This window comes from Pyxicephalus adspersus, chromosome 4, assembly GCF_032062135.1.
Source record: "Pyxicephalus adspersus chromosome 4, UCB_Pads_2.0, whole genome shotgun sequence".
Classification (NCBI taxonomy): Eukaryota; Metazoa; Chordata; class Amphibia; order Anura; family Pyxicephalidae; genus Pyxicephalus; species Pyxicephalus adspersus.
In genome coordinates this window covers 29,135,069-29,159,420 of record NC_092861.1, presented here as the reverse complement: position 1 = coordinate 29,159,420, position 24,352 = coordinate 29,135,069, and the positions used below count along the sequence as shown (strand labels likewise).

The following is a 24,352-nucleotide window of genomic DNA, read 5'->3' as shown; positions in this document are numbered from 1 at the left end:
CAGGATTCAAAACAATTGCTAGCAAACAGCAAATTATTTTTAAAAATCCATTTCATGTTTTCTGGATCACCCAATTCACTTCTGAAAGTGTATTCTCTCCAGCCTTGGAGAGCTTTCATAAATCAGGGCCCTTGTCTCACTTCCCTTTCCCAATCTCCAGAAAAGCACCCCATGATACAGGCAATGCTAGAAAGCATTTCCATAGGACAAATATACCTACTGGCTCTTCACTTCTCCTGGGCCTTTTACACCACTCATTGGGCACACAGGATTTCCCCTCAGGTCTGACCAAACGGTAATTTTGTACATTGAACCTCCCTAATAGAACAGATGGAAGTGGACTCCAGGACTTGATGGTCCTATTTACAGATGCAACTTTTAATTTGTAGCTTAGATCATCCTGTTCGCAATACTTTCTTGTATCTTTACTTTCCCCTCAATGCCACAGAAGGGAACTTCTTCTCTGAGCTATAAAAGAGAATAAGAAAACTCTATGCAGGCTGACTTTACAGATATTCATTCGTTTAAAGGTTATGTGTTAGCCCACGAGTGCCCCATCAGTAATAAGCTTCAGGAAACATCTTACAAAATATTGACACACTGATATGCCACATACATGAAAAGATTAGTAAATGGTACCCAGACGCATCGGCTATCTGCTGGAGATGTAACCAGGTAGTAGGTACAATGTTACATTTTGGTGGGGTGCCCTTTGATTGCTTTCTACTGGTCTCAAATTACTCAGATTTGCTATCAAATTATGAGTGAATCTTCACACCTTGGCACACTGCCCTAATTCCACTATTCTAGAAGTCTCCCACTGTCCCTGTCATTTCTTCATGACTGTTGAAAAACCATGAGATGTATTTATTGAAGAATGCTAGGAATATTGTGACTATTTGATTGGGAAATGTTACATGGCATTCTGTCTTGGTGATTTTTTTTACAATATTGATACCTAGGAACTTAACTATTTAAAGTGATTTGACATATCTGAATGCAGCATTGATCAGCTCTTAAATTATGCCTATTTCATGTCATATTATTTCATTGTTGTTATCTGGAATTTTCCATATTTTTTAATCTTTTAATTTTCCTCTTGATTTCAATATTGTAATACCTTATTTGTGTTACCATTGTTTTATTCTCCTTCCTTTTTGGTGTTATCTCAAGGGTCTTGTTTTCATGTTATATTAAGTTAACATGTTAATATTTTTGTTATACTTTTTTTTTATTTTTGAGCATTTTCTAAATATATATATATATATTATATAGTATAAAATAAATAAAAGGGACAGAGAGATCTGAATAAAAACTGGACCAAAAAGTTATTGAATAATTATTTACTGGAATTCCTAACTCCTTGTGTTTAAGGTTTTAAAAGGAAATTCAAAGCAATGTAGTACATGATTTTACATTAATACGTTTCATCCTATTTTCCTAGGGACTAAATGTCAAAATTGTTGCTTATCCTGAAGTGCAAGCTATTGTAAATGAATGAATGTAAGTTTACATACTGTAACTATGATAACACAGAAGTGCATAACCTTAATAGGTGTATGTTGTAATCTTTATGGTAGTGATACTTTCTGGCAGTATTTTCATTTCCTTATTGCTTAGCTTCAGGCTGTTCATATTGGCCCAAACAAATAAGTTCAGCACACATTCTTCAGTTCTACCTAACGTACAACATGGCACTGCACCATCGTCTCTCTACATGGCAAAGAATATTTCTAGGAATATTGTGCTTTCCACTGCTGCCCATCTACCTGTGTGTGTACTGCCTATGTAAGTAGCCTCTTCTTTTACTGAACTGCTGGGCAGATTTTATGTTTTTTTATCATCTAAAAAAGTTTTTATATGTTTTATTAATTTAAACATAATTTTTTAGGAACAAAAAATCTTTTTAACATCATAATTTGCCTAGGGATGATGTATAACTGCATATACTTACCTCTCCAGCAGGTTTCTCTTTATGACTTGGAACAGTGATCATAGGTTATAGAAATATTTAGTTTTTACTTGATAAATCATTAGCTCTTACTAATATACTTTAGGCACAGGCACTCTTAGGGGTCTATTCATAAAACAGTGAATCTGACAATAACCAAACTTTCCCTCATGGGGGGAATCTTCTAGGTTGATGTGTTTTCAATAGAAGATTGATTTTCCTTTACAAAATGTTTAGTGAAATGTCAGTTTCACTTCCTTATAAATAGACCAATTAGTGTGAGGCTTTTAGTTGTGAGATCCAATACCTTTTTTATTAATATATTTGACCCACAGTTATTTATAACCAGTTATTTTAGTCTAAAAACCATAGAAAGTTGAAAATGTTTACTAGTTTTGCTTTAACAATTTTTATATTGCTTTATCTACAGGCATCAAACCTGTAGAAAGAAAAAAGACTGAAGGTAAGTGATATTAAGTAGCTTCTGTACATTGTTTTTAAATAAATATAAACTTAGCACCCAGGACTTTTCTAGATTTTGTAGTCAAGTCTATAATAATGGTCAAATATGCTCAGTACTGACATGGCTTCAATGTTCTTCATCACTCCATGAATGCCCAATCTTGTTTCCAGTTTGAAATCTTGGACAATCTTTATTGGCCGGGTGGGGGTAATGTACCTCTCGCACATGGGAGCTACTTAATCCTGGCAGCGAACTGTTGCGAGCTTTTATACTAAACTGAATATGTGCAGGTCAGAGTGTACAAAAAAAAAAGTCCTACAGACAAACAAGCAAAAGATCAGATTTTTTCCTAGGGGGAGTTTCCTAGGGGATATTTATATATTTACTTTGCTCCAACCTCTCTGGATTTGCTGTAGGAGATTGGCTGTACACAACTACGAGCAACCTGCATCTACAATCTACAAGTGTGTGTTAAGGTGCGTACACACTTCCAATTTTTATCGTTCCAATCGAACGACGAACGATCGATTGGGCAAAAAATCGTTCGTAAAAAAGGTTTGGTAGTAGAAGGCAGTTATGACAATGGTGTTTATAAGGGATGGGCTAGAAGGTCCGAGCTCCCGGGGTCATGGCAGCATTAGAATGAAAGTCCATACCCAATTGTGAGGAAAAGCAGTAGAAGCCTTAAATATGGACATTTCAGGGTGCGGAGAACACATAGGAGCCACAGGAGTGATTCGTGAATCATGCATTTCGGTTGCTTGAGTTCAGGGTTAAAAACTTTGTTTATAAAGCACCAACATAAACTGAACATTAAATAAGGACAGACAGCTACAAACAATGACACAGGAGGAGAAGAGGACGTGCCTAAAAAAGTTTATAATGTAAGAGGAGAGGGAGAATAGGGATTGAAATTGTATGATAATGTCACATGGTAAAAATTCTGCTTTATTATATGTTCTAATCTTTTTTAACTAAGCATTTTCATAAATTATGTTTCTGATTTTATTATAACTTGAGGTTAAGGATCGGGGTTCCCCCACCTATAACCCTATCCCCTGCACAATATCCCTGACACAAAAAGAAATAATAGGAAATACTGATCCTTTCCATGACGTTTCTGCTGTCCACATACCTCCCTGCCAATGACTGCCAGTCTTCTGGTTTCTATGATGTCCAGCATTATTGATCCCAGGACATTATGAACACACCCCAGGGGACAGAGGGGCAGGGGGTACATCATAAGCCTTAAATGGAACACCTTTTTTCCTCAAAACCACTTACCAAAGCTTTCCTAACGTGCACTGCCCAATTCCATGTAGAACATAATTTTGCCTCAAAAGTGCCTTATTTGAATGCATTCCCAAGGTGCACTGCCTGTTTTTTTAAGCTGTTTTATGGTAAAACAAATTCCCTAGAAACAAGATCTGTGTAGCTATGTGTTGCACTAACATAGGTATGATGTGTCTTTCAGATCAGACTGCAGATAGGCCTGGTCCCAGCACACGTTTCAGTACCAAAGGTAATACAAAATAGATTATCTGAGCCATCTTGTTGTAGTTAGCTGCATTAAACTGGACTTGATTATTTTGTAATGTTGAACATATACTGGGTATAAATATTATTCAAATTTACTATACAGAAATTGGTTTCTAACCGACCTCCTTTCTCATACATACTAGATCAATATAAATGAATGTAAATAAAACATCTATTTAATCTCCTGTTTATATATATATCCCCTGAGATATTAGTACCAGAGATTTGGGAAAATTTCCGCCTCTGCTTTCTCCCTTCTTTGAGTTTTAGCACATAGAGCATGAAGGAAATTCCAGCCAATGTTTGACATAACCTTCCTCTCAGTTTTACTTAACCCCCCCGGTGGGTTTTTATTTTTACGCAAAAAGCGGTAAATTGTTTTGCATAGAAATTTATTTTACATTGTAGGCCTATTAATTCTTAGGCATAACTCACCAAAATATGTCCAATATTTAATAAATATAATAATAAACTTTAGATAAAAAAAATCTGTTATTACAAGGGGGCAAAGAAATACTGAAAACTGTAATATAACTGTACAGTAGCATGTATATTATATATATATATATATATATATATATATATATATATATATATGTATATATATATTATATAAGGATTTCTTTGTATTGGATTTCCCACTGCGCCTCCCACACACACCAATGTCACCGTGGAAACTCCGGGGAATGTCATTGCCACCCGAGGATGAGAGCCATTGGGCAGGACGCCGGAGGATGTGATGGGACAAGGTAAGTGTGCTTTTTTTTATTGTTTTTAGCTACCCTGAGCGTGGCTCGGGGGTTACCGCTTTTTGCATGTTTTTTTTCCCCGAACCACAACTCTTAAGGTCAGAGTCTACAAAATAACTATAAACATTATCATCACATGTTCTATTTTACAAATTCCTTAGCAAGAGGCATCCACTGACCCATGTAGGCATGTTGCACACCCCTTCCTGGTCAAAGGAAATCTCTGCAGTTTTACTTTTCCTGAACAGTCTGTGCAACATATTTACTTAACACAACTACTACTAAACAAGACTGGTTCAGTTGGACTTCAGTGCAGATCCCAGACGAGCCCCAAACTACTTTGCTTGGTAGCAAAATCTTTTGCAATATACTTGTATAGCTAACGGTTAGTCTAGTTCTCTTAGTGAAGTCCAAGGAACACCGCTTGTTTTGTAGTTTTTATGCATTTACATGACAATAAATGATGCATAAACAAATTCTCAGAGTTACATGACACAACAAAACATACAGAGATCAAAATTAGGCATACATATATTAAGTTTGTTAAGGGTGGAATTTGATTTTAATATAATTTTTATTAAAAATAAAGATAGGTGGACTAACTTAGCTATTTTTGCAATTTGGAAAAGGAAACTTAACACTTTTTTCCCTGCACTTTTGGAAAACTGCTTTATTCTTTAGCTTTCAATTTTCTAAATGTATAGCTTATTGGGAGTGCTCTCAAATCCTTCATAATTGGTACAGAACCCCTTATTGGTTGGCTAAATGTACACCTAATTTTATGTATGTGACCATGGAATCACACAGGTATCTTTCTTTCTTTCTTCCTATGTTTTGGTACTGTAGGAATATCATAAGTCTAAGTTTACACAGTCTGTTTCCCCTGTGTTTAGATGCCCATGTTTGAAATTCCTATTCTTTACAATGAGACAGTCCACAGAACATTTTCTCGATGAGCTGCAACTTAAACACATTCTGCAGCATGTGCGAAGTGTTAAACCAACCATAAATGTCCACAAACAATACATTCTCCAAATGCCCCATTGAAATGAATGGAGGGTTTATAGGCATTCTTTGCCTCTTTTGAGCATTTTTTTGGCATTTTGGACATTTTCTCCTATTCTACCTCTTCTCTGCCACATACTTTGGTTTCAAACCTTTTCATAAATGCATAAAACAAAAGCTTAACGGACACATGGACAAGTTTATGTAATTTGTTTTTTAGATTGTTTGCCAGTATAACAAGATGCATTAATAAACCATCACCTGAGCTGGCTGTTTTGTTTTCTTTTAGTTTACACAATAGATGTGAACTCTGAGGTTCAGCAAAGTCAACAGAAAACAATATCTGAAGTTGAAATATTTGGTAAGATGATTGATTCATTTCTACTATTTATTTATTACTGTTTGCTTAGGAATTGTGGACTAATTTAGATATATACCGTATATTGGGCTTCTATTTTAAGGCAAAAAAATTATTAATGCCCAACCATTACCCTGTACATTAGCCCAATTTTAACTTAAAGCTTCACCTAATCGGCAGGTAGACCTTCAGTCTTGCACAGTAGATGAGTGTTGTACTGACATAACTATGATGTGTCTTTCAGATCAGACTGCAGATAAGCCTGGTCCCAGCACACGTTTCAGTACCAAAGGTAATACAAGATAGATCATCTGTGCCATCTTGTTGTAGTTAGCTGCATTAAACTGGACTTGATTATTTTGTAATGTTGAACATATATTGGGTATAAATATTATTCGAATTTACTATACAGAAATTGGTTTCTAACCAAAGGTAAGACAAAATAGATCATCTGTGGTATCTGGTTGTAGTTAGTCACATTCAACTGGACTTTTTAAAGTTGAACAAACACTGTGTGCAAATACTTATTAGATTTATTAAACATAAATTGGTTTCTGACCTACCTCCATTTTCATACTTATTAGATCAATATAAATGAATAATAATTAAACATATATTGCTTAAATCTTCTGTATCAGATTGGTTTATTGGTACCAATGAGATTCTAGAAGCATGTGTAAATTATTGCTAGAGGGAAATTCCATTGTATTATAACCCTACAAAATATAAAGATAGGTGGTCTAAATTAGATAATTAGCAATTTTGGAGAGGGATCTAGGCACCAATTTTCCCTGGACCAATGGAAACAGCTATATGCGCTAGCTTTCAATTTTGTAATTGTAGCTCATTGGAAGTGCTCTCAATTTTGTTTTATTGGTACAGAACCCATCATAAGTTGCCTTTCATTTATACCAAATTTCTCAGCATTATGTTGGAGACATTGTAATGTCACATGTACCTTTCTTCTTATGTTTGGTGCTGTAGGAACATCATAAGACTACGTGGACTGTTTCCTGTTTGTCTAAATTCACTCCCTAGATTCATTTAAACATCCATGGTTTAAAATCCCATTCGTTCCTATGTGTCAGTTCACACCAAAACATTTTCATGAAAAGTTGTAAAGAGAATCCTGCAGCGTTTGCAAAGTCCCCTGAATATCTGTAAACACACATAAATGATCCAAAGCCCCCATTAAAAAGAATGGGGCATTTCTAGGCATTCTTGGACATTTTAACCATATTTGTATTGTTAAACTATACCCATCACTCCTATTTTATTTGCTGCTAGACTTCCATTGTGAGTTTATGGAATAATAGTTTATGTCCAATTTTTTTGGAGTTGATAGAGTCATTATACAATAATATTATAGGTGAGCGTTAGCTTTACGCAACTCATCATTTAGGTATTTTAATTGATAGAAAGCTTGGATCTCCAATCACAAAAATTTGACCCTTTTAGGAAATATGGTGCTGTGGACCGTTCCACAGTATGATTTATCAACTATTGTTAAATAGCTGTTGGTGGTGAACATTGTATATTTGTTTTGTTTTATTAGTCTGTTCTAATGTTATTTTCTGTTTTCTTTTATATTGGTTATTATTCATGTGAATACCATGCATTTCTTCTTAGTGTTTTTTAACAAAATGAAACATTTCTTAAAGATAAAAAATGCATACACTGTAATTGGCAAATAATTGCCAATATCAAATGCTTTTATACATTGATAAACTTTAAAGACCCATGGGAAATAAAATCATTGGCTGTCTTTTTTATGGTATTTTTTATTTTTTGTTTAGTTTACACAATAGATGGGAACTCTGAGGGTCAGCGAATTCAGAAGCAAACAAGATTTTAAGCTGTAATATTTGGTAGAATGAGTTTTAATTTTTGTTTTATTATTTTTTGCTATAGAGCTGTGGACTATTTCAAGTATAAGGTCTGCTATTTTATAGCGCATAGATTCTAAATATATTTAATGCCTAATGCATAAAAAATGCAGCTGAATGCATTCCCAAGCAGCACTGCCTGTTTTTGCTGCTGTTTTATTGTACAACACAACTTCTAAAATCAAGAACTGTGTAGATGTGTGTTGCATTGAACTATGACATGTCTTTCAGATCAAATAACAGATAAGCCTGGTCCCAGCACACATTTCAGTACCAAAGGTAAGACAAAATATGTCGTCTGTGTAGTAGTCAGACTCCACTGAACTTCATATTCTTTCAATATCAGAATGTGACTAACTAAAAAATACACAATAACCTGAATACGGTAAATGGGAACCCTCACAGACACTAGTTGCACATATTTATATTTCCTCATCCTTAGTAGATTAATATAAATAATGCAATTTAAACATGTATTAAATAAATCATTTGTTTAGTGATATTGGTACCATTGAGATTCTGTAATCATGTGCAAGATATGAGAATTGTAAAGGTGTAACCTGATTTTTTCATACCCCTATTAAAGAATGGTAGGTGATCTAAATTAGCTATATTTGCAATTTGGGGGTGGGATCTTAGCCCCTTTTTTCCCCCAGCCCAATAGTAAATGGCTATATGCTCTAGAATTCAACTTTCTAAATTTAGAGCTCATTGAGAGTGCTCTCAAAACATCTCCCTCATTAGTACAGTATTCCTCATAGGTTGTCTAAATTTATGCCTAATTTCCCAGCATTATGTTGGAGACCATGTAATGTCACATGTACCTTTCTTCATTTGTTTGGTACTGTAGGAACAGGGCTAAGTCTACATGGTCTGTTTCCCATTTATTTAAATTCAGTGTTTAGACACCCACGGTTTAAATTTCCATTCATTCCCAGAAGACAATCCACACGAGAACATTATCTTTTAGATGCCAATATCTACTGATCAGCTAATCTTCAATGAATAAACATTATCCTGATGGTTTTGAAGAAATTGCATCTGCAGCATTTGGAAAGTGTTAATATGCCCTTAAACAACCCAAAAACCTAACAAATGCCTATTAATGCTCCTAAATGTTTCAAAATGCTCTCATTGAAAAAAAAATGGGGAATTCGAAGACATTTTGTTAAGATATGTAGGCATTTTTTGGGTATTTCCAGGTAATTTTAGAGACATTTGTCAGCATTTATAGGTATTTTCTTCGATTCTACCTCTTCTCTGTCTTATACATTGGTTTAACCACCCTTAAAAATGCTTAAAAAGTCAAACAAAAGCTGTATAAGCATTTTTAGTGTTTAAAATTAAATATTCCAAATATTAAAAACCAGGGAGTGGTTAATCTTTCGGGTGCCACATTCTATAATATAGATACCTCATTCAAAAAATATTACAGTTTTTTTTAATTGTATGGTGGTGAATGTTGTATATTTGTGTTGTTTTATTAGTTTATCCTCATAATATTTTCTCAGTTTTCTTTTATATTGTTTAATATTCATGTGAATAACATTTATTTGTTCTTTATTGTTCAACAAAACCCAATAAAAACTATTATCAATAAAAATTTAATTTACTTGATTGACAAATAAGTGTACAATTATGTTTTCTATGCATGGATGAATTTTGAGGATCCATAGGTAATACAATTACTGTGTCTTATTCTTGGTTTTTATTTTTTTTTTTAGTTTCCATAATAGATGAGAACTCTAAGGGTCAGCAAAATCAGAAGAAAACAAGATCTGCAGTTGTAAAATTCAGTAAGATGATTTAAAATTTTTAACATTTTATTTTATAACCTTGCTGCAGAATGGTGAAATAATTCAAATATTTATTGAGCTGCTAATTTATGGCACATAGTTTGAAAAAAGTAATAATGGTCAAGCATTTCCCTGACCTTTAACTCATCATCAACTGCTATCATCTTCCTAAAGCTTCACCAGGGTTTTATTCAGTCTTGCACAGTTGCACAGTCCTCTTGTGCTTATGCCTGCATGTGAACTACTCATAACTTTAGAAGCTGCAGCAAGTCACATAGAGACCCCGCAATTCTTACCTAGAGGGCATTTCTTGTCAGCATTATCTAGATTTTTTCTGCTTAGCCTGATTGTCCCAGGGACCAAGCGATGAGTAAATTCTACTTCTCTCAAGCAAAAAACAATTGTTTCCTGGTCAGTTTTTGCGTTGCAAGCATGTTAATTTATTTGCATAATCTGATTTTTTTCTATGAAAGTAATAAATAAAATCCACTTATCAGTTTCTTACTCTCCTGGTGCTGATTGGGAGGGCGTGCATGTTGCAATAAGAGATAACTTCTGGGAAAGTTGTTAACCTCTCAATCCAGCAGGAAATCTTAGGAAGAATTCTGTACAACACAACAACACTATACAGGACACCTCATTTATGACATGCTTGTAAAACAAATGACTTGTCAGTTATCACTATTTTACAAGTAATTATCACTCTTAGTGTTGTTTGTCTTATTTTGTTGCATTACAGCCTGGAACTAAAATTGATTTTTGGGAGATCAATAGTGCCATATGATTTACAAAACATACCGATCATTTTAAAGGGCAAATTATATTTTTTAGTTTTTAAAATTGAACTGAATTCTTCACTGCTATCTCCTCTGCAGTGATGGAGGGCCATGATGATCCACTTCCGCCACAATTGAATGGCCATTGATGATGTAATTCCTGCGCAGGAGTTATACTGTCCCCATTAGCTGGCTTTGTATGTGGTGGTGCAAAAGTTATCTCATTTGTGTTGGTATACAGCAGTCTTCAAGTTATGCCACAGATTCTCAAATGGAATAGACTGGACCTATTTTTAAATGTTTTACATTATTAAAAGGATGGATTTTTTAAAACAAAATTGGAAGAGGACTCTCCCCCTTCCATCATCACTGCTGCTGATCATCACCTTCATCACATATCACAGGAGGCTGAGATCTGCTAAAAAATAGTCACAATCTCACTGTGTATGCATGAGATTGGCGGTTTTTTTTACATTTAGAGGGAGTGTGAGATTGGGTGATGGAACAGGGAACAAGTAGAAAGAATATGTCATTGTCTGGTGTTCAGTCCATCCCAGGAAAAAAAAGAGACAAAAAAAAATAAATCAGGACTCTACAGCTTTTTACCTGCAAAGTATAATTTTATTTTAATGACAGTTGTTTACTGAGCGTATTATCAGTTGGTAATTAAATAATAGAATTACATAATATACTCTACTCAGTGTAGTGATAGTGGTTTTTGTATTGTTATTTGCACTAATATGCTTCTTTTCTTCAAAAAGAATATCCTTGGGACCGATCAAACCTAAAATCCATGGAAATAGATTTAAATAAATTTAGGGAACTGGATTCCTATGCCTCAAAGGTAATATGTCAATTATATTCACTTTCTTAAAGCACTACCCTATAAGAACACATTTCAATTAAATTGATTGTAAAAGCAGATTGAACAACTCCTGGCTAACCATTTTTTCTGTTAGCTGGAACCTAGAGGATCTCTTCAACAACTCACCCAACAACTTCTACAAAATGCATATACAGACTTGGAAAAAACACGAGCCATCTGGATATGGATATGTCATCACATAGGTACCTGAAGTATCTGCTGGTCATGTGTATGAGAAAAAGAAATATACTCTCTGATCTATTGCTGTATAAAGTTAAAAATGTTTTCAAATTACACCTAAAGAAAACTTTATATTTAATACATATTGAAGTGTATAAAGTGTGTAAATATCAAAAATGGCAAGTTTGATATATCATTTTATTAAGTCTAAAACAATACCTGTTGATCATGTAAGGAACTCATGATCACCCATGTGATCTGAACAAATCTAATTAGCCCTCTACCCTACCTTATATGGGGAAGAGATTCAGTATTGTAGTTCTTCCTATTTCTGTGCTCCTTGTTTTGATGTTTCTTAACTAGACTTCTTCGAAGCCCTAGGGTTCCTCCAGAGGTTGCTGGGGATTCCTTGACCAAAGAGCAATTTACACATCAGTTACCACTGACACTATATGAAAGGGTGCCATTCTTCCCAATGGCCAGCAATGTAAGAGACATTCTTCCTACAAATCACCATGGTATTTTAAGTGAACACAGGCTAGATTTTAAGAAAAATTAACTCCGCTATTAGATCAGCTCCTAAGTGTGTATATTTGATTTATATACATAAAATAATGTTGTATGTGAATAGAATACTATTGTGAATATACAACTAATTCACATGTATTAAGGATGTTAGATGATCTGCTGCTTTGTTTTTTTTTTCATACAGAATATGATGTAATAGGATATAAAGACACGTCACAAAGATCTTGTGATCCTGATGATGTATTTCGTACTAGAAAAGGTGTCTGTGCTGGATATTCACAACTATTCAAGGAAATGTGCAGGTAAAAGAACAGATCAGGGAATGACTTTTCATCAGCCTGTAGTAAAAGGGCAGTTTGTTTTATGTACACGTGAACAGTTTGTGATAACTGCTTTAATGTTTATTGAACAACCTGCAATCTTTCTTTCTTTCTTATTTATCTTTCTTATTGCAATATATCTTCCCTTGCAATCTAAATCATATAGTAACTGCTAAATGAATATTTAAACCCAATCATTAAAATCTCATGTAAACTTTAAAATGGAACTAAAGTTCCAATTTCAGAATTTGCAATCAGACAGTTTTATTGCAGAAGGTAACAGGTGATGTCTCTTTTGCAAAAAAACACACTTACCTTCCCGATCGCTCTTGTCAGTGTAAGGAGCTGAAATATCGGACCAATCCCAGTTTCCCCGTAGCTGTAAGATCTGAATGAGTTAAGTCATCCCTGCCCGGTCAATCAAGGTGGCTGAATATTCAAACTAGGAAAAGGAGAAGGAATAAAGAATGTTACTGATAGTGTTGCTTTACTTGCCATTAGGCAGCAGGTCAAAGATCGCCTGTTTGATTAGATACAGATGAATAAAAGTGTAAATATATTGTAACAATGATACTTTGTGCTCCATAATGAAACTGCTATGAACAGTGGTCATTTTCACTGCTGGGAATTGCTAACAGAAATGGTGGCAAGGTAGAAAAAAATAGGGCGTGATGATGTAAATAGTACATCTTAGGACATATTTATAGTAGTGTTTTTTGCAAGAAGTTTACCTGCTTTATTACGCCTCCAGGGCATCTGTTGATTGTCAGTGGAGACCTGGGAGATGTAAACACTACAGTAAGTTACTGCTAGTCTGAACATGGTCTAAGTATGCAAGTTAGACCTGCCAAAATGTTTTGAAATTGAATAGGTTTGTTGTGGCTATTTTTCCTTACTATTTTCCTATTTAGTATGCTTGGGGATTAAAATGGTGAACATTTTTGTGTAATTTATGCAAGCACATAGGAAAAAAAGAACATCACTCACCAACACCAACTTCAATGTACTTGTTGACCACAGGTCAATGTGTATTGGTTGGCACTGTAACCTTGTGCACAAATATGGAAAAAATGTGAACATACCTATTGATAAAAGTGTTCAATTATTATACTTTTTTTAGCATTGCAGGTGTAAAATGTGAGAAAATCAATGGCTATGCTAAAGGCATAGGTTACAAATTGGGACAGAAAATTCCCAAAGAATCCAACCACGCCTGGAACATGGTTTATCTAGAAGACTGTTGGCATCTCTTGGACAGCACATGGGGCGCAGGCCAAGTAAATAACAACGCAAGCAGTTTTACATTTGAGTGAGTAATATTCTAGATCAATACCTTCCACCATTGTATTATGTGTGAGTGTTATATAAATTTACTATTATTATTATTACACAGTATTTATTTAGCACCCACATATTACGCAGCGCTGTACAAAGTCCATAGTCTTGTCTGTAACTAACTCAAAGTAACTCAAAATCTAATGTCTCTACCATAGTCATATGTCATTATTACAGTCTAAGGTCAATTATCCATCAATATACAGACCAACCAATGCAAGTAAAAAGTAACAGTAAAATAATTGGAAGAACCTGTAGTCCCACTAGGAGTTTTTTTTACATCTATCATATATAATTCACATTGTATGTGGCCAAAACAGTTTAAGATAAATTAGGGAAAATGTCCTCAGTAGATAGGCTTGTCTTTTCTATTTGTCCAAGTGACCACTGTCACCAAGAACAAAAAGGATGAAAAAAACAACATATCCTGTGATCTTACAGTGGCCACCAGAACAGGAGCTAAGGGTAAATTGGACACCTATTCCAATTTCAGTGTTCCTTTTCCACCATGTATTAATATGAGAGGCTACAGAAAATTATATCAGTAGTAAGAAGAACGTGCTCATGTTTCCATTATGGTGGAGACATTAGATTGTGAGCAAAGACATCATGTCTGATTTTCCCAATTTTATCTCTAAAGTAAGTGGCTATGTCTGGGGAAGAGAAGATTGTTGTGGGGGGAGCAGGTGTGGGGTTTAGGAGGGAGTCAATTGAAGAGAAGAGGTTGCGTGGGTTGGAAGATTGAGAGGAAATGACAGCGGAGAAAACAATTTGCTTGGTGACAGTGAGCTCTGTGTTAAAACTTTGTAGCTTGGCTTTGTAGTCAATGAAGTCAGCGCTGAGGCCAGATTTTCAAACTTGCCTACCGACCTTCTTCTGTCTTTTGAAATTGTCACTACTTCCCACCACTACATATCTCCCCTCCTATTGTGTGGTAATTCCCCCACCTACTAGATTGTAAGCTCTTCAAGGCAGGGCCCCCTCCTCCAGTGTAACTGTCTGTAATAATAATATTAATATCACTTTTCCCAATGGCAGGTGCAGACCTGTGGCAGGACCAAGTGACCCTGTGTGGCTACCGGTGGCTGGTACCTTGCTCTCTCACAACACTGCTGGGCTTTAAAGAATCCATGTTTGGAAATTTGATTGCGAAATCTGCATGTGTAATAATGAACCTATGTATAAATATATCCGTAAAAAATTGATTTCTAATACTTTTTTATATTTACTATTTAAGATACAATGAATACTACTTCCTGACACATCCTGCCCTCCTTATTGGAGATCACTATCCAGATCAGGCAGAATGGCAACTACTAGAGCCCACAGTGTCTAGAAAACATTTTGAAGACCATGTTTCCCTCAAGAGTGGATTTTATAAAGCTGGGCTTGTTTCCTGTCACCCAGAAACAGGGGTAATTGAAACAGGTAAGTTTATCTGGATGTATTAGTATTGTTTCATGTCTTTTATGTAACCAACAAAAGAAGTCCTGTCTGGTATTCCAGACCCCTACTATAAAGAGTTGAAAACCAATAAGGGGTATAGTATAACTTCTTTAACTCTAAATTTTTTATATGAAATCAGAAAGCCCGTCAGCTCTTTGTTGTTCTTTGTTGCATGTGAAAAAAATGTTGTACACATTTATGTGTGATTTGAGGATGTTTTCAAATATGATGTTGTTGCCTAGGGGTATCCTGCATTACCTGAAGCACATTATTATGAAACAAAATACAAGCTTAAACATTGATTGCTGAAAATATTTTAAGGAAGCCTAAACTGATGATATTATTGCCATAATTACCTTATGATCAGTAACAGTAATCGCAAACTTACTGAGAATGAATGCTTCTTCTTTTCAGAAGCTAAATATCACCTACAGAGAAAATTAAGTGCCCCAGTTTGGAAGTGAAACTCCCATTTTATCACCTGTAGCTAAAAAATGAACACTAATTCACAAGGGCAAACTGTTGCACATCCAACCAAATATTATGATGTAAATAGAGTAATAAATCTTTAGTATATCAAGTTTAAATTAAAAAAATGTAGAAATGACTTACAAACTGATTTCACCTAGTGAACTAGACCAATAGAAGTTAAATAAAATGCACACATGTAAAGTCTAACTCTAAAACTATGCTGTTATTTGGGATCTAACATGTATAAGGTCTTATTCTTTTTAGTAAAAGGAAAAGTCACCATTAATATTGAAGGTCATCAAAATACACTCTTCTTATTTGATTTGGATGGAAATAAGAAAAATGGAGTAATGAAGTTGTTAAATTGTGGGATGAAACTTGACGTTTATCCCCAAGAAACTGGACAGCACAAGCTTCAGCTATTTGCCAAGCAACAAGACAGTGAAAACACATACCACTTTGCTTTGGAATACAGAATAGATTGCAATTCTGTTAACACAAGAATGGAAATCCCACAATGTCTTCATAACCCAGTTGGTCCAAGTTGGGAGACAGAGGCGTACGGATTGGTTGAGCCATCTCATCCTGACCCCATTATTAATACTGAAAATGGCTGTTGTACCATTTGTTTTACATTGAAGCAAGATTTAAGTTTCCTTTGTTCCCTACATTCTGATGAAGTACAAATGACACCAGAGAAAACAAAGAGACATGTCTTTGTAACACAGACAAAGGGCAAATTGGAAATAAAGGTTCGTGTTCCACGCTCAGGAACCTATGTGCTACAGATATTTGCCAAGCCCAGACACAGTAAAAGTACATCATACGACTATCTGTGCAATTATCTTATTATCTGTACCAACCCAAGTGTGAAGTGGCCAGTATTTCCTCTACAATACAATAATTGGGCTGAACACTATAAACTGGTAGAGCCGCTGGATGGTGTTCTACCTAATAACACAAATGTTTCCTTTAAGCTTCTCATTCCGGATGTAGCTACAGTGTTTATTGATGGGGAAAAAAACATCTCTCTGACCCTTTCTGAGGATGGTTACTGGGTAGGAAACTGCAGTACAACCAATAGAGAAAAGCTTCAAGTCAATATTGAGTACAAAAATAGCCCAAACACATGGTATGGCATCCTAAAGTATGATGTCACAGGAAAAAGTTGAAACCCAAAAAAGAAGCAGAAGAACATAAAATATATATTTCGCACATTCCATGAAACCAATAGTTTATTTTATTTTATTAGTGTGATGACTATTTTAATAAAGATTTAATAACAATGTCCAGCGTCTACTTTCTTTGAACACTGATAGAAATATAAACCCACCCAGTGCCTACAGACACAATATTAGGCAACCATATCCACTAAATTGTCATTAGACCTAAGCTCTAGGCAAATTGTAGTGTTTTTTTTAAACTTTATTCATATCCACAGAGAGACAGTTACATAAAAACAGAGTGCACAATAAAATATATAATATAAAATAGTGTTATATATATACAGATACATACTTATACACTGTTATATATATATATATAAACAAACTTTGTGCAGATACATATACTGAAATATAAATATATACAAATACATAATAAACAATATTATTCCATTTTAGTGTACATAACAATTATGTGAATGCTCATTTCATACTTGTGATCATTTCATACTAGATATTATCCTCCTGAATAAATACAAATTTTCTAATTTACAGTGCAATAAATTTTTCAAAGCCACTACTGTGAAATTTTTCATTTTATATTCAACTGTCTCCTTCTTTTTCTACATTTTCCCTATACAAACAAATAAAAAAAAAAAAAACTAAATATTTCTCTGATCTGGTCCTATTGCATTTCTTCGCCAGATTCCAACTTATTTTCTTTCTCTATGTTACATTTATATTGCCCCCAGGTTTAATCAGAACAACCATTTACCTTTACCTCTTGAAAATTTAGCAATATACCGTGTGGAATGACAATGCCGTTGTAAATCTCGACCCAGATGTATTCCATTTAGGAGTACCATTTATCAAAGAACTTAGTTGCATCGTTGTCTCCTTTTAATTCCTCTAATACCTCCAATAGATCCCTATAGTATAACATCTGCGGTGTAGATTCAATCAATTTCAATTTAGGTGGATCCTTATGGAGTAATTGCAACATTATTGCTCTGCGTGTTGCTAATAAACACAATAGTATCCAAAATTTTGGTCCTTTCTTTATATTTCTTTCTTGTGAGTTCCAGTTCCCAAATACACACAGTAACGGTTCCAGGAACCAATTTTACTTTTGTTATTCTTGTAATATAAGTGTGAACATTCTTCCATAATTGCTGGATTTGATTACATTCCCATAAACTGTGTTTAAGTTAACTTTTTCATAGTCACATTTTAAACATTTTGTACTTCTAATTGAGTCCATGGCCCTGATTCATCAATAAAATGCGTGTATTTACGTGCCAGAGGGTGAAGTCTATTACTGCCAGTCGGGCCCGAGTTCTAGTGAACTCGCCTGCTGGTTTCCCCGCAAAGATTGCAAATACGCCAATTAAGGCTATTAATTTTCAGCTGCGCAGTTCAGGAGATGTTAACCTCAATGATGAGGTGATAGTAATTGATTAGCGCACACCTGCGCGCTGTTCTGTGTTCTCCAGTCATTTTACAGGTCAGTTTGAATCTTTAATGCTTGATTTTTTTTTTTGTAAGTGTTACTTTTTTATGTTACATTCTGTTACATCACAAACTTGCTTCATTTATAGTTACATTTGTTGCACTTCTTGTTACTTTTTCTTTTGGTTGCAACACTGCAAACTCATTTCTATCAAGCTGGATATATACTAAGTAGGACTTTCTAATATGTCATCACACAATAGTATGTGTAAAAAAATATGTGAACAAACATTTGTGACCTTTCGTTCCAGTTTGACTTTAGAGAAATCAAATATTTTAGTAAAGGATTATAGGCAAACATGTTATAATACATGTATTAGGGAACATTTAGTGACTTCACTTGTGCATACACTTATGCAATACATATGGACTGGTTTGTGTGTGTGTGTGGTAAGTAAGTTTGCTTGGATGTTATGCATTGATGTGATTTTTTGTAATTCTCATGATTGTTAGCTTCATCTGTTGCTGCAATGTTTTTGTGCCTGGTTTGTAATGCCAGTTTCTGTAGTTTAGCAATTCTTCAGCAATGTGTTGTCATTTTTTCCACAAGTATTGAGTAAAATATGCTTTTTTCTTAGCGCATATAGATGTTTTAAACATTTGAACAGCACAAACATTTTTTTTTAGGGCTAAGGGTAATATGTGCGCCATTAGAAAGAATGCTTTTTTAGGGGAACAGTGACTTTTACTGCAAGCTGGCCAGTGTAAAACTGCCAGGGATGCGCAGCTTCGGCAGCGAGCTCATTCAGTTGTTGAATAGCGTGACGGTTTCCGATTTCGGATTGCGAATATGAATGCACAAGCGAGCTTCCGATTTTGCTTGATGAATCAGGGCCCATAGATTGAATACTATTTATTGGTTGAAATTGGTCTCTCTCCAAATTTCATTGGGGGTTATTCTCTGGACCATAACATATCCTTGCACTGCTTTATCATAAAGATCTGGAATATCAAAATCTTTCTGCCATCCATTAGTTGGTCCCCCTAATAATGGTTTAGAATAATATGACTGTAACCTAGGATATATAGATAATATTAATGGCGGTATCAGGGATACAAATTATCAAATCTTTCACGTTTTAGTACTTTTGCTGGATCTCGTATTTGTGCTTTACAACATTTGAAGAACTGCAGATAATATATTGCGATTTTTTTTCAAATGTGAAAAGCTTCCATTTTGGATTCTGTGCCCCACTTATGAAATATGATTTTACCTGCTGTTTGATATTTACCAAACAAAAGCTCTAAGGTTATAAGGGCTCCTTGTGATTTTGATATTTCCCCTGAAGAAGTGTGTATTCTCGCTAAAAGCATCGTGATTTCTTGAATATTGTTTCTTTTCATCTTTTAGGAAATCCTGAATACTATTAAAACTTTTTTTTCTGTTACTATTGTGTTATGAGTATACTTAACCTATCTGATAATCTCTAATATTTTAATGTGGCTTTAATAAACTTTATGATGTTTTAACTGTTCCTTTAACTAATCCTTTTTGCCACACAACGGCCTCACCTCTGGGGGAATAACCATGGACCATTTGGCCTTATATTTGTGGTACGTTTGTAATATGTTGGCTTCTAATAAGCCTCTGCTCCAAAACACTTATTGCTTGGCTGTCAAGCTGACACTTGTACTATATTCAGTACTATAATGTGCAAACCTGAAGCATGTACACAGCATTTTTGGAGAGATGTCGGCAATGATGGTTTGTGTATATTTGTGTTAAAGTACTGAAGTGACAATATGCATTTGCTCTGCTCCAATTTCACATTCTATGATCTAACCCATTATGCACCTCCAGGACTCCATCCATTAAGATTTCAAACAAGACACCTCTGAGCTCCATCAATTAAAACAGTCACAGAGGATTTGTAAGTAATTGCTCTTTTAATTTCATTCTTCATCAATAATCATGATCATAGAAAAGAAATGTCATGAAATCACTCTATATCATAGCCATAACAACAGGGTCATACCAGCAGAGCAGCTCTGGCTTAAGAATTGGTTTGAACAGGACCTGAATTGGCACTGCCACTGTGGCTAAGAAATAGAGCAATTTAATGACATTACTCATCTACTGTATGATCGGGAGTATTGATGATGAATGCAATTAAAGGTACCATTAATTACAAATACTTCGTGCTAGTCTTTTTTAAATTTCTTTCATTTTTTTAAACTGAACAAAATTAAACAGAGTGCATGTAATTTGAAATTTGTTGTACGATAAATTGTTTTCCCTGCCCGCCCTTTACTTATCCTGATCTAGCAATCTTTATTGTATGAACCCTCTCCAAGCAGCACAAATGGACATCTTTCCTGTACATGCCTTCCACAGCCCCATTCATTCCTATAGGACAACTATATTCTGAGCTGTGCCATTAATACATTTTTGTCATGGGAATGAGTTATGGTACACATTTTGCAACATTAATATTATTAATAGGTGTTTATTTAATGTAGTTTATAGTCCTGTTACTAACTGTCTCTTCAGTAAGCTCACAATCTAATGTCCCTACAATAGACCCCTACAGGGTCAATAGCCTATGACCCTGATTTACTAAAGATTTCCAAGGCTGGAGAGAATACACTTTCATCAGTGAAGCTGGGTGATCCAGCAAACCTGGAATGGATTTCCTAAAAGTCATTAGCTATTTGTTAGCAAATGTTTTCAATCCTAGACCAGATCCATCCCAGGTTTGCTGGATCACCCAGCTTCACTGATAAAAGTGTATTCTCTCCAGCCTTGGGGAACTTTAATAAATCAGGACCAATGACTTTCCTACATGGAATAAAACTCTTTAGTGTTGTAATGTAGTATCTGGATATTACTCATGACCAACAGATCAGGCTTACAGTTAGGTGAAGCAGGCACTTTTTGCAGACAAGTACTCTTTGTAAAGGATGCATCCCTTTTTATAGCGAGTAAGGTATGCCATCTTCAGTTTTCTTCTTCAGGGGAAAATAATAATTATCCTATTGTTTCCGCTGACAGAAAGTAACTTTCTCCAATCAGGGAGGAAAAACTTTTCTGCTTTACCCTTAAAGACCCTCACAAGGGGAACAGCAGAAACACAGATAGCAATAAAACATTAAAAAAGAATTTTATATTTCCCCACTCTGTAAAAAACACAACAAAGTTAAACATTTACTTTAAATCCTTAATGTACCTGTATATACTTGTAAAATATTTAGTATTTGTTCCTTATCTAGTTTTTCCGTACTGTAGTCAGCATTGATGTACTGAAGTGGTATGGGGTTCTTTGTGGTCCCTTTTCTCTTACATGTACTGTGTAGCTGTCTGTCCTATGACTGGGGAAAATATGCTCCCAGCTAGTTGAAAGTAAGCTGGGTGTAGTTGACTTATTTCGCAGAAGGTGTTGAGATAGAAAACCTCTTTTGAAGGTGAAATCTACAGTTATACCCAAAAGGTCTTTACTTATGAAGGAACAAAGGGTGGGGACCATATTGTCCTTAGGCTTACAATTAGTTGAAAGACTAAGAACAGTATGTAGGGGCCAACAGCTAGGGATGAGCGAGCGAAATTTTAAAATTCGATCTTGCTGCGAATCGGGCCGTTCTCAACTACCGAACATGTATGCGAGAACAGCCTGTGTAAATTCAGCCGTTGGAATCAAATTTTTTAGGACCTGCGAGAGCAATCAGCTGACTGCTCTGCTCCCCTGATTGTTCTTGTAGCCCTGTAGTATGTGTTCTTGGATAGAGATTCTCTATCCAAGAACACAGGAGTCCCGCGGCTGTGCTTATCAAGAATGAATGATGATTCCATTGGGTGAATTCATTGATGAGCACAGCCACGGCACTCACACTGACAGGAGGAGTACTGTGGCTGCATTCATGAATGCGCTATCCCCGGGCACTAGAGGTTAAATGAGGGCAAGCCCTCGGTACGCCACGGTACACCTCCTGTGATGATTTCCTCAATCTTTCTATGGGTCCGCAAAATTGGTTCGCCAAAATTTTGTGGATTTCAGAGGCATTCTCGCTCATCCCTACCAACAACCCTCTTTAAGGAACTGGTGGGACATTGCAACTAAAATATGTCACATGTCAACATTTAACTTTTGACCAGTGGGTTGTGCTTGAAAGAATTCTTGATAGAAGAAGAAGGCTTAACCTCAACTGACCACCCATGTTACAAGGCTGCATACTTGTGTAAAACTTTTGCCCAATTTACCTACTTGTTTGCCCAGTGATGGAAGCTTAGCACTACCCAATACCACTTTGTTGTCACCACTTACTTCTTGTGGACTGCCATCTTCTTTCTTGATCTATTTGGCAGCCACTGAAGTCCTATGTACACTTGTCCATACAAAGTATTTTCTTCCCAAAACTCTACCCACTGGCATTTTCTTCTCAGATTTAGTTCCATTTAATGCTAGAGCTAGTTATGGGGCGAGAACTTTCATCCTTTGTAAAAGGATGGGCATTTCCTAATAAGCATACTACTATTTCAATATAGTAACAAGGCCACATGAGTGCAGGCCTGTTTTTGGAAGACCCCCTGGTAAGTTTTCAGTGAATCAGTGAATCGTTCTTTGGGCTACCTTTTATCAATCAAATGATGTAAATTGAATACTAAATTGAAGGGGATAATATTACAAATCATGTGGAATGGAATGTCTATTAATTGGTCAGCTATACAGGTAACCCAATTAACATGTGAAACAGCAAAGCAGAGAAACGTTTTCAGAAACAGCAAACAAAAAATTGGGAACATTACATTTATTCAAGTCATTAAATTTGTAGAACAAACGAAGAGAACTGTGAAGTCGTCAAAAAAATGAGTGGAATTCTTTTATAGTTAGGTTATATTATATGTAAATACATTCCAACATTTTGAAATGGAAATAAAGGGACACCAGTGTAGCATCCCTCTAGTATTGTGAGGCTGCATTAAAATGTAGGGGTTAATCTTAGAATAATTTGGAAAGTTCTGGAACCAGTTCTCTTCAGGGAGTAATAAATGGCTAACTTCTGTTGCAGAAGAGGCACCTGTCTATCCAATCACTGTTCTAGTGCGTTACTTGGCACTTTTTTATGCAGGTTTTTGTTACAACTTAAATATGTGGAGAACTGAGGAGTTAGGGAGGACAGGGCAGGTGGCCCTACCAGCCTCTAGGGTCTTGCCAGGCCAGGGCTTGGGGTCCTATTCTACTGGGAAGAGCTACCTATTTCTCCGTGCCTGGGTTCTAAGGCACAGAGAAGCTTCAAGGGAAGGGGGCTCAGAGACCTGGAATGTGGAATCTAGAATTTAAGAAAGATACCCACTGTGGTATGGAGAAGCTTCTCTTATGGCTCATTGTGGACCCAAAGGATCATGTAAGGAGAATGAATTTCATGTACAATTGTGACTGTCATGGACTGCTATGGATGTGAACTGGTATTGTATGACACTCTGCTGCTCTAACCCTTACTATAAACCCCTGAAATGAAGATGTAGGAGCCTTTGTGAGTTTCTCATGCAACACTATAAGGAGGAACCTGGGTAAAAACTGGCCAACCCTTACGGAAGTAAGCACAAAAGCAGTTTATCACAAAGCATGTAGACAAAGGACACACCCATATCAAAGAATAAATTCACATATGTAATTTGTCAAACCAGCAATTTTTTTTAACTGCTACTTTTCCTATATACAAGCTTTTCAAAAATTACAAACGGAATAATAAAAAAAAGTTGTATAAAGGTTAATGAAGTAACATTTTAAACAGAACAAAGCAAATACTGTCTTAAAACCACAGGCATGTGCATTCCTTCTTGTTGTGCCTGTGTATTTCTTTTAGATCTTTGCAGTGATCCAGTGTGAAATGTTTCCTTTGTACAAGCATTTCTAAAAACAATCACTGCTGTTCTCTATCCTTGTGCAGAGTGCAGTTTTTTGCAAACTGTTCCCTTCCGCCTCTCTGTCCCCTGCACAGGTTACTGTATGTACAGAACAGTTGTGATGTCACTATTATTTTTATATTTTTCTGTATTATTTTTGTCTACATAAA

The 24,352-nt window shown here is 35.5% G+C and overlaps 1 protein-coding gene across 1 annotated transcript; it reads left to right on the top strand.

Moving 5' to 3' along the window:
- Positions 1-1,653: 1,653 nt before the first annotated feature.
- Positions 1,654-16,957, top strand: LOC140328215 (kyphoscoliosis peptidase-like). The gene is made up of 13 exons (XM_072407626.1): positions 1,654-1,788; positions 2,382-2,414; positions 3,889-3,936; positions 5,997-6,068; positions 6,310-6,357; positions 8,183-8,230; positions 9,676-9,747; positions 11,285-11,367; positions 11,483-11,591; positions 12,281-12,398; positions 13,537-13,725; positions 14,989-15,179; positions 15,933-16,957. Exons 1-13 carry the CDS (start codon positions 1,692-1,694, stop codon positions 16,838-16,840), a joined length of 2,016 nt encoding a protein of 671 aa, XP_072263727.1. The 5' UTR covers positions 1,654-1,691; the 3' UTR covers positions 16,841-16,957.
- The last annotated feature ends 7,395 nt before the right edge of the window (positions 16,958-24,352 follow it).